The sequence below is a fragment of the Convolutriloba macropyga genome, chromosome 7, assembly GCF_964194025.1.
Source record: "Convolutriloba macropyga chromosome 7, txConMacr16.3, whole genome shotgun sequence".
NCBI classification, from domain to species: domain Eukaryota; kingdom Metazoa; phylum Xenacoelomorpha; order Acoela; family Convolutidae; genus Convolutriloba; species Convolutriloba macropyga.
Genome location: NC_134474.1, coordinates 65,143,394 through 65,154,538, shown reverse-complemented (window position 1 = coordinate 65,154,538; position 11,145 = coordinate 65,143,394). Strand labels below are relative to the sequence as shown.

At 36.8% G+C, this 11,145-nt stretch overlaps 1 protein-coding gene across 1 annotated transcript; it reads left to right on the top strand.

Moving 5' to 3' along the window:
* Positions 1–2,284: 2,284 nt before the first annotated feature.
* On the top strand, positions 2,285–10,848 carry LOC142343247 (gamma-tubulin complex component 5-like). The gene is made up of 4 exons (XM_075395024.1): positions 2,285–2,842; positions 3,331–3,443; positions 7,085–9,331; positions 10,447–10,848. Exons 1-4 carry the CDS (start codon positions 2,473–2,475, stop codon positions 10,759–10,761), a joined length of 3,045 nt encoding a protein of 1,014 aa, XP_075251139.1. The 5' UTR covers positions 2,285–2,472; the 3' UTR covers positions 10,762–10,848.
* The last annotated feature ends 297 nt before the right edge of the window (positions 10,849–11,145 follow it).

The following is an 11,145-nucleotide window of genomic DNA, read 5'->3' as shown; positions in this document are numbered from 1 at the left end:
ATTTAGCTTTAATTTGAACGGTGAAAAGAGGAAGTCATTTAATGAATATGAGAAGTGAAACAAAATTTTGCTAATATTTAAAATTGTCAGGAAATTTTGAAAAAGCAAGTAGTCGAAAAGGCTTTTTCGCAAATGAGGTCCTTGAATGTTCTGAATTTCTTTTGAAAGATATCTGCACCTCGGCACCAACCAATCGTTGAAAAATGAGCTGTAAAATTGACGAACAGATCAATATATCATAGTGCAGCAATTTTTGATTGCAATATTCTTGATATAAGCACATATTTAGCTGTAAATGCAGGCGAGGGCTATACGAAGTGATCAAATTATAAATCATTGTGAGTCCTATAATTAATGTATTCAATCATTTGTATTGAAATTGCTTTCGTGTCTGCAAAACTTATTATTCAGCTAATTTTTCAAAATATCCTTTAATGACTCAGCGCTCAATCAACTGTCGATTTACAGGAATTAATATATTCTTTTTACATTTTGAGTACAGGTAGTGTGGTTTTCATAACCAATGATTTATAATGAATTTAACAGCAAAATGAGTCCCAGGGATTGCTTTGTTTAGTGAAAAAAAATTAAAGAAGAGATAAAAAATAAGAGGCTGTTTTGTTGTTGACGGATTTTTATGCGTTTGTTAATATGGAATTTTAAGTAGTTTCTCATTAGATGTTTTAGCTACTGTAAATTGAAGTCTTAACCTGAGTAGTCTCCTTTGTCGCTTTCCATATATCAGTAGATATTAGTTCTAATTTGAAGTGTCGCTCATGTTAAGGACTAATTGATTTTTTCAGCTATTTGGAAAATAAATGAGCTTTGTTTGTGTCTGCCCTCTTTTGTCATAATTGACATTTGATCCTTGATTACGCTTTTCCGAGAAAAACTGACCATAAGTTTGAGAAACATTTGAAGTTAAACAAAAATGTCAAAGCATATATTGTTGTGGCGTGTCTTTTTTGCTGTTCCATTTGCTGTAACATTTTTGCTGTGCCATTTTGACTGCAAGTTCCTTGACTTTTGGTTTGTGTAATCTTATTTTCTCTTCCATGCAGACATATAGGCAGCTGAACTCAAGTGGCGGTAGATTACCGTCAAAAAATAGAAAGAGTTTCAATTTTTTTTCGTTGGTCCGCTTTAAATTTTAATCGACGTCTATAATTAGGTCTATCAACCCCCTTGTGAACCCCCTAGCTCTCGGCCCTTAGAGACCTTATTACACACTACCAACCTACGGACCCACGCCTTCAAGTTGACAGCGTGCTAGAAAACAGTCGAGTTCCCGCCTGTAGTTCGAAAGCAATTCGTTGATTTGACTTTAGAAAACAATTTCGCTGTTTTTTAATTGCTCTCAAACGAAGTTTGTAGCAATTATATTAGTCCTGTCGGTCTTTTTTTTATGCGATTTTTCGCTTGACCAATTTTTCGTCTGACGCTTTTGACTTTTCGTCCTCAAAAACGGGATAAACAGGTAGAGCCCAGCGGGTATTATGTGCTCTTAGAGCCTTTCAGGTCTGTTTCAGCTCAAACTGTCTTGGAGACTTATACTTATGGTGTGAGGGGCGGTTCTTAGAGGTTGACACCCCCCCCCCTTGTTGACCCCCCACCCCCACTATTGGCTCCACCCCCCCCCCCCCACCGCGCTTTTGCCCCCCCCCCCCACCCAGTGCTGCCCCCATCAGCCCCCGGTGCACCCCCCCCCCCGTGGCTAGCTACTGACCAAGCCAACCGCTCGCCGGTCGTTTGAGAGCAATTCGCCCGACGTTAGTCGGTTATGTTTGCTCATTTCGATTGTTCACCCTTTTAAATTGCTTTCGAACGAAGTGTGAAGCAATTATTGTAAACGTCTGTGTCTTGGGTTGACAATTTTGTTCTAGAACATTCTTTCGATTTTACTGGAGTGACTTTTTCACAATTGACTTTTGATTTTTTTGCTTGAACAGAATTGCTCATACTGAGAAGTTGAGTCTGCGTTGCAAAAAAGCGATTGGTAAGGACCTGATTGATAAGCTAGATGAGAAGGACCTGATAGCTGAGGGGAAAGCGCTGCAGCCTAAGACGGAGGAGGTCGAGGTTTCGAATCCCTCCCAAGTTGTTTTTTTTGTACCCATAAAGAAAAGTTTTTCTTTGCTACAGCCCCCTCTGAATTAAATTGCCGCAAATTTTTGTTCAAGAGTAATTTGTCCGACGTTAGTTGGTTCATGTTCATTTTGATTTTTTGATCGTTCTATTCACTGTTTTCTGTGCGTTTTTACCTGAAAATCGGAGTTATCCTATTTCGCACAATCTTAGTCAATCACTGTGATGACATGAATTCAAAAGGTCGGCTGAGGTCATGTTCAAAAATAAAACCAAAACAATTGGTCTTCAAAACCGGTTTCATCTGATTTACCTTTAGTTCTTAACACAATCAGGATCACAATAAGAAGCCGCATAATTTGGTTTGTTATCAAACTGCTATCAGTCATGTTAATAATAGTTTTAGACTGTGTTATGTTTGCGTACACGAAAGAAGTTGAGAACCTTGTTCAGAGGTTGATTCTGCATATAACTGAGGAGGAATCGATGTTAACAGACGTTGCCCAGAAATGCGAAAAATCGGCCAAATGGACTTTAAAACATCACAGATATCTTGATGTCAACAGCCACGCAGTACAGCGAACGGTCGAAGGACTGGAACATAAGTTTAGAGTTCACAATAAGCTGCCAGAAGCAGACCTGTTGGTGAAACTGTTTGATAATTTTACCCAGTTAGAGTTTGAGGAGAATGCTGCGATGAGTGACTTCCACTTCGGGTGTGTCTCATTTTTGCACCTCTGTGCCCATCAGCCGACAGGTTTGTGTTGAATTTACCCAATTGAAAGTGTTATCGGTTGCTTTCTGATCTTATTCTCCAATCTTTTTATACTTGGGGTGGGGAGGACTACATAACCTTGAGGGATTGTTTTAATCAGTAATATTGACTCACTGATGCATCTGTATTGTAGAAAGCGAGAGGCAAGATTATGCGGAATTCTGAAGAACTCCGTAACTGTGGCTCTTTGTTTCTGGTCAAAAGATCTGTAATCATCAGATATGTGAGTTCCTGGATTGTTTTATGAGCATGAAGTGGTCAGTACAGTTTCTGAGTTCAGTTTTGATGATAAGAAAAAGTTTCTTCGACCTCATACGATGACGAAATGAACTCGATGCTCATTTCGCAGTTATCTTGTTTTAAAACTTTTTTAGCCCGACACTTATTGTTTTAAAAATCTTTTTCTTTGATACCAATGGTACCTTGTGCTCTAATGAATTTATTGTTTTGACCTTGTTATGTTTTGATAGGTCATGATTTCACCCCTGAACTGCAGTGGGTGACTCAAGACCAGGAGGACGAAGATGTCAAACTGTGGACAGATTGGCTCATTAGCAACAGAAGAGCTAACGGATTCATTCTAGTGAGTTTTAACCTCTATTATTAACTTCATGGCCATAACTTAGACTAGTCATTAGTACTGAGAGAGTACGACACACATGCAACGTTTATAAGAAAGCTAATAAAAACATTTAGACATGGAATATCTAGGCTTTGTAACGCTCGATTTTTCGAATTGGTTTTTGTACCAACCAGACCCTCTTTTGTTTAATAACCTTTAAGCGATAGCTGGAGCTATTATTGGCCTTCTCTTGGTTTTTTACATGATCTGTTCACACATTCACGATTTTTGAAGTCAAATTGGAATAGTGATTTTCTGTTTTTTTTTCAAAAAAAGTTTTGAAATGGTTTTCTCAATTCACTCATAGTCTGTTCTAGGTCTAGTTTTTGTTAAGTCAATAGATTCTTAGTATTGTGCTTCAGGACTTGTCGTGCTATGATTTTTTAATAGCCGCGTCCTCAATTCCAGGCGGCTATTATAGCGCTCCTAATTTTTTTTACAATTCAAAGAATTTGAATTGTATTGGGGCGCTGTCTTTTTTTTTAAGATCTGTTCACACATTTTCATGATTTTGAAGTCAAATTGGAGTAGTGATTTTGGTCACGCCGAAACAGGAAGTGGAGCGAAAAAGCGAGTGGTTTTGCGGCGTGAAATTTTTTCGCTCTGAATTTAAAGTAGAGTGAGAAAACGGTGTTTGAACAAAAATTCGCTTTCTCGCTAGTGGTTTTTTGTTCACATGCGGCAATTTCACTTTGATTTTTTCTGTTTTGATTTTTTGGGTCGGATTTTTTTTCTAAATGGTTCTCCCAATCCATTCATAGTCCGTTCTAGGTCTAGTTATTTGTTTAGTCAATGAAAGTTCTTTGAATTGTACGTCAGGACTTGTCCTGCTATGTTTTTTTACTTCGTCTAACAGATTTTTGTTTCGTCTTACCCTGACTACTTGGAATTGACTTTTTCAATGACTTACCTCACTCAAAGAAATGACTTCTGAACTCACTTATGGAACTTTAAGTTTTATGAACATTTACTTGTTAAAGGTCAATAGTGTGCATCTAAGTAGTGACAAACATATACGCACTAATTCTTGATTATTAGAGTTTTTGATTTCGGATATTAATTTGGTGTCTTCTCCGTTTGTGCCCCCAGTACGTTATGCGCCCCCAGTTACAGAGCACGTGCCATTACATAGTAAGTCATTTTGTAAAAAATTATTGCACGTGCATCTGAGGATGCAAATAATATGCGCCCACTAAGCTGAGGGGGCACAAACGGAAAAGATCCTAATTTTGAAAAGCCCTATTAGGGCTTTCTCCTCAGAGCTTATGTGTCTCATAAAAATGACAGTCCAAAGCTAACCCAAAAAGTCTAGTGCTTGTGGTCTATTAAAGGACTGGTGGTCGATCTGTCTATCTAATCTCTTTAGTTGTTTCAATTCATGGAAGGCCCCAAGCGTCTATCGCGGCTATTTTCCGGCTATGTTTTATTTCGTCAAGATTTTTGTTACGACCATATGACATGACAATCACTTCAATTCTGCTTTTTGTTCATTCGTTCAACTGAAGTGCGTGCGTGACGTCATTTTTCAATCTTAGTGGAGCTAGTTGTTTTGTTCATTCGCGTGAGTAAATTTTTGGTCAAATGTTTTACCTTACTCTCAAAAATGGGTACCTCACTTTGAAATTGACTTTTGTTTACTTTAATTCAAAGAAATAAGGTCAAATGGGTGTGTGTCAATTTAAATGAAGGTTATTTGAGAGCAGCTTATTTCGGCTGTTTTCTGGCAATCTGTCAGCTTCGTTTACAACTCAAAAAATTTTAATTGTATTGGGGCGCTGTGTTTAGAAGCTGGTCATACATTTTCACTCATTGTTCACACATTTTTAAGTCGAATTGAAGTTATGATTTGGTCTAACTGAAACAGGAAGTGATGCAAAGAAGCGAGTGGTTTTGGGGCGTAAATTGTTTTCACTCCAATTTCAAAGTGAGAAAATGGCGTTTGAACAAAATTCGCTTTCTCGATGGCGATTTTTTTTGTTCACATGCGGCTCTTTGACTTGGGTTTTTGCTAATTTTTTAAAATGTTTTGATCGGATTTATTTTTAGCGGATTTCACTATCGATCTATTGTGCATTCTACGTCTAGTATTTTATTTTTGAAAATTCTTTATATTGCAGGACACGACTTGTCCTGCTGTTTTTTATTCCGTCGACCAAAGTTTTTCTTAAGACCATATGACGTCACAACCTTTTCAAATCTGCTTTTCATTCACTCGCTCATTCAATTTCAACTGAATTTTATGCGTGACTTCATTTTTCACTCTTAGTGGAACGAGTTTTCAATCGTGTGAATAAGTTTTTGGTCACCTCACAAAAGGGGCTTCCTCTGTCGCAAATCGACTTTTCTTTGCTTTAGTTCAAAGAGATTAGCAAATGTGTGTCAAATTGAAGGTTTTTCAAGACCAGCTAACAGAAGCAGCTTTCTTTTTATACAGATTCTTAGTCAAAATATAACATCTCACCACTTCGTTTAATGAAAGGAAGTTTTTAATAGCCGCACAGCGATAGCTGAGGCTATTATTGGCCTTCTCTTGGTTTTTTTTTATTTCGTCGTCATGATTTTTGTTACGACCATATGACGTCACAGCCATTTTTTGTTCATTCGTTCATGCAATTTCAACTGAATTGCATGTGTGACGTCATTTTTCGCTCTTAGTGGAGCGAGTTTTTTTGTTCATGCGCGTGATTAAATTTTTGGTCACACTTGACTTACCTCACTCTCAAAAATGACTTCCTCACTTTGAAATTGACTTTTATTTACTTTAATTCAAAGAGATAAGATCAAATGGGTGTGTATCACTCTAAATGAAGGATATTTGAGATCAGCTAATAGAGGCAGCAATAACTTATACAGATTTTTAATCAAAATATAACAGATCAGCCTTCAATGAAAAGACGAATTTTTTTGGTCTGTCTTTTTTACTGTTTTTTTTAGACTGCCGATCTACGAATCTATTGCGGCTATTTTCTGGCAATCTGCCAGCTATGTTTTGGTTTGTTTCTTTAACTATCTTTTTGAGACTGCAGATCTACGAAGCTATTGCGGCTATGTTCTGGTCATCTGCCAGTTATGTTTATGTATTTCGAAGCTTTTCTGTGGTTTTGGCATATGAGAAAGATAACTCAACTGAAACTCGTCTATTGGCCGAAAATTTTCATCACCTTCCTAAAAAATTGTAGCAGAACATTCGGCTCTTTATCAACTCTTATCGCTTAGTAGGACAGGAACCTAGCCCCCTCATTTGCAACAAATTGTTTTTTTTTACCGTTTTGGGCCCTAATTGAAAAAAAAATCTAGTTCGTTTTTTCGACAGAATGCTAACATACTTTTAGCTTCTATCAAGTCTTAATCAAACTCAATGGAACGTAACACCGCAGCTTAATGCAAATTGGCGCTCCCGGATATCGGTTATTTAAAATATTTTTTGTAAATATAGCGCCGAGTTTTCTTGATTTTTTAATGTATAATTGCTCACGCGACCTTATTTTACCAATGAGGAGTTATGAAGTTAGCTATTTCAATCTCGCTATAACGTTGAAGGTAAACATTTTGCAGTGTTATGAATTTAACTTGCTTTTTTGTAAGAAGGGCTCTGTTATTAGGATGATGATGCCGATGTTGATGACAATAACCAATCAGATTTGAGTGATTGGGACTGTGATGACGAAGCTAAGAATACATCAGAAAATCGATCCAAGTCATACAATCAACTCGAATTGTTAACAGCCAGATTTCAAAAGGAACCTCTAGTTTTCGAAGCCTCGGACGATGAGGCTACTGACTTGAAATCGGGTCACTCAAGTGATTCTGAAAACAGCGGAAATGAAGTTGAAAATGTTTTCAGTTTAAAACACGTTGAGTTCACATTTCATAATATCGATGAAAGCAAATTCTATTGGCGGATGGGACGAAATTTTGAGAAACTTCAGCGGGAATTGATTTCTGATCCGAATAACGACGAAAATGCATTCTTTAGTAGGTCGTTTGTGGCTATGAGAAGCTTTAACCCGTTGATGAAACCGGTCAAATCTTCATCAAAATGTTTAACTGAAGTTACGATAATACGTGAATGTATCTGGGCGCTTATGAGTAATGAAATTAACGTGACAATTTTTATCAGATCATTTGATAATGAAAGTTTCATTGTTAATTCTGATATTTTTCTAACCCATTTAAGTTTCGAATCACTAAAACGAACTCTTGAAAGTGTTCTTAAATTGAGAAATGACGTCACAATTTGCCGACAACTTTGCGTTGATTTTGATTCGGTAGTTAACTGTTTAGCATTAACCAAATTCACGCAAGCTTTTAGGCATGAAATTTTACAGCTCTTTGAAGAATTTTTGCTCAAAATCGAGCAAAAAGCTAAAGATGATTTTACTACTTATACTTTACTTCAATTTTGCCAAGAATTATCAAACTGGAAACCATTTTTTGCATTTTTTGCAGTTATTTGCAATGAAATATTCGCAAGTATGCAAGAAATTTTAGTTTTTCCAGAAAAGGAGTTGGCGGCACATGCCATTTCGAAAGTCACTTTGTTGCTGCTGAAACAGGCTAACTTTATTCTGAATAAATTTTTACTCGGACAATCTTTTCCTAATTTTTTGTCAATAAAGGCTTTTGTCAACTTATTCGCAGCTGTGTACTGTAGCTCATTAGACATATTTCATAACTGGATTAATTACGGAGGTTTGAACCAAACAACAGCCAACGAATTTTTCGTCAAAAGGAATTCGGAAGTTGCGATTAATTCTTCAAGGTACTGGAAAGAAGCTTTTTCCTTGCAACCAGAAACTGCTAACTTTCTCAGCCGGGACGATTGTCAATTTTTCATACAGTTAACTGATGTAGCGAAATCAGTTGAAATGCTAACGAGCTCTGAAAAGTTTTTACCGAAAGATTTTCCGCCGGACATTTCAGAAATATTCAAGAAAAATTTGAATTCGGTCTTTTGGCTTGACGTTTCGGAAAATAAAAGTGAGCTCAAAATTGATGAATCAAAATCTGATTTTGAACCTACAACTGTTGCTGAACGCGACCAATCTTTTGCTCAAAGTGATTCCGAACAAAATACATCAACCAATTTGGAGAAATTTGCTGAAACTCAAATTAAAGTCAATGAATCGGAAAAGTATTTAGTCGATGCCTCAATTCCTTTGTTTAAAAGGAATATTTCGCGTGCTAAAAGTTCGACATATCAACTTATCTTAAAAGATTTGAATTTAGCTAATGGATTACTGCTTTCTGAAATAAAAACGGCTAAAATGGAGTTGTTTACAAACGGAATTTCGGCCCTTTATTTGTTCCAGTCAAACGCTTCTGAAATGCACGAGTTTTTGTTCGACCTTTTTGAGGATATTTCACGGAAACAGAAATGGAAGGATCCGACGATGTTAACCTTGAAACTACAAGACGTTTTCGAAGCCAATAGAGGCGGATTTCAAGAGGAGTTTTACGAAAATATTGTAGCATCAATAAATTCTACAGTCAAAAACGATTCGGGTTTCAACCAAAATGTAATAAACCAGTTAAAAGAATTAGTTATAATGGTCAACGTGAGATGGCCTATTAGTGTCGTCTTTTCGCCGGATGTTTTCAACACTCTGAATCAAGTTTTTGTATTTCTATCTCAAATCAAATGGGCCAAATATTCGACTACCAGGTTGAAGATATCGATGTTGAACAAATATTTTCAAGGTCAAAAAGAAAGAACTAGTTCTAAATTGATGAATTTGTTCTACCGGTTCAGATTTAGAATAATTCACTTTGTGAATGTTTTGGAGACCTATTTCATGACGCGAATAGTTCATGCGACCCACAGTCTCCTGAACGTCAACATTAAAAAGGTTAATCACGTCATCAATGTTTTGGGGTCAATTATTTCATTCTTTACAGGAGCCCCCGCAACATATTGATAAGACGCAATCTTTGTTTACAAGTGTGCTGTTCGTCGAAACTAGGTTCGATTTGTCCTATTTGGTTAATTTCGGCTCACTGCAAATCTTGTAATAACTTCAATATAAGTGAACTTTGTTGTACTAAGAAATTTCATGTACTATTTAGCATATAGAACTTGTAGAGAAAAATGGAGAGTTTGAGATTTCACTTAGTGCTACATATCAGACATAGCAAGAATTTGAAGAAATAGAATGATTTGAACACTTTAGGCTCCAGCTTTATTTGGAATTACATATGTTAATTCTTCAGCCCCCCCCCCCCCCCTCCCCCGCCCTCCCTCAACACCGATACTGAACGGATGTTGAACGCCAGGTCGAATTAGAATGTCCATACATGTCAAAGTTACCCCCAATATTTTTAATTCTTGGTTCATCTCCCGTTCCTCAATACAAAACAATTTATCTTCGAAAGAACTTGAACGTTAAATGTTAGAAGAGAATTCCAATCCTAATGAGAGAAAAGGTGTTCACATGATTTGTCACTTCATCTTCATCTCTCTCCTTTTACAGTTTTCAAATAAAAATTTTGAAACATGTGACCGTTAGTTACCCTCCGCTAAGTTTTATCGTTTTTAAATGGAATCGCAGACATACTTTTGGTTCCGAATAGGCAGTCATCAACATTTTTTGTCAAATCCTGCAAAGTTTCCCGAACGCTCCTTATCTTTAATAAAAACTTAATAAAGCTTAAAGCGGGCCGAAATAACTAGGCTTTATAAGGTGGTCAAGATTCTGCATTACATGTCAGCAATTAAAATGAACAAAATAATGGTTAACCATATTTTGTAATTTCGCATACATCGGTTGCAATTTTGTTAACGATGACGTTCAAACATAGCATGGTATACAAACAAAGAGCTCATATTTTTTAAAACAGTGGCTCCGAATGTAAATTTTTCGAAGCTATTTTATACAAATAAATCTGATATTTTCCCCTGCTCTCGAAAAGTTTGATTGTTTCAAAATTAATTAAACAGTCGGCAACGATTTCTTTCTCTGTTCAGGCTCAAACTATCAGTGACGTTATGGCCTCAGTGGAGGAATTTGCCTCGACTCTCAAGAACAGATGTCTTCTCAACGCAGAGTCTTCAAAAGTGAGATCAGCTCTGATGTCGGCTTTGAACACGTTCCTCATATTCGTGAAACAATCTGAAAAGATTATAGACTCAAACGCGGATTTGAGCGCAGTTGCGCCTGGAATTGAACAGGCTTACAAGACATTTGATAATATATTCACGTTTATTCAGTCACTTCTCAGGAAGTTTGTCAAACGAGGATCTTTTCAACATTTAGAGTCTTTAGCTTTTGCGCTGTCTTGAAACTTACTTTGTTGGTTGTGCTAATTTGTAAATACTTGAATTTTACTTTTGTTTAGAAGAGTAGATAATAAAGTGTATATTTTTGAAGATTGAGAAATGCGACACCAGAGATCTAGATAGAGAGTGTTACGTCTTTTCTATTCAAGTGCTGATGCATTTTCGACTGTTTAGAGAAGGTGGAAATTGTATGCACGGAAACCTCGTGCGATGTTGCAGCTCTGTACGCGTGTTTATTAATTAATGTCAAACGAAGTTTGTAGCATTTACATTAGTCCTATGGTCTTTTTAATGCGATTTTTCGCTTACCTCTTCACTCCTCTCCCACTTTAACCCCACCCCAATCCTCACTCCTGTACATCGTTCAGGTCGTAAGGACGTGGCCCC

Coding starts and splice junctions, on each gene's coding strand:
- LOC142343247 (XM_075395024.1), top strand. CDS start 2,473: ATGTTAATAATAGTTTTAGACTGTGTTATGTTTGCGTACACGAAAGAA. Junction 2,843..3,330: donor CTGTGCCCATCAGCCGACAG/GTTTGTGTTGAA, acceptor ATGTTTTGATAG/GTCATGATTTCACCCCTGAA. Junction 3,444..7,084: donor GAGCTAACGGATTCATTCTA/GTGAGTTTTAAC, acceptor CTCTGTTATTAG/GATGATGATGCCGATGTTGA.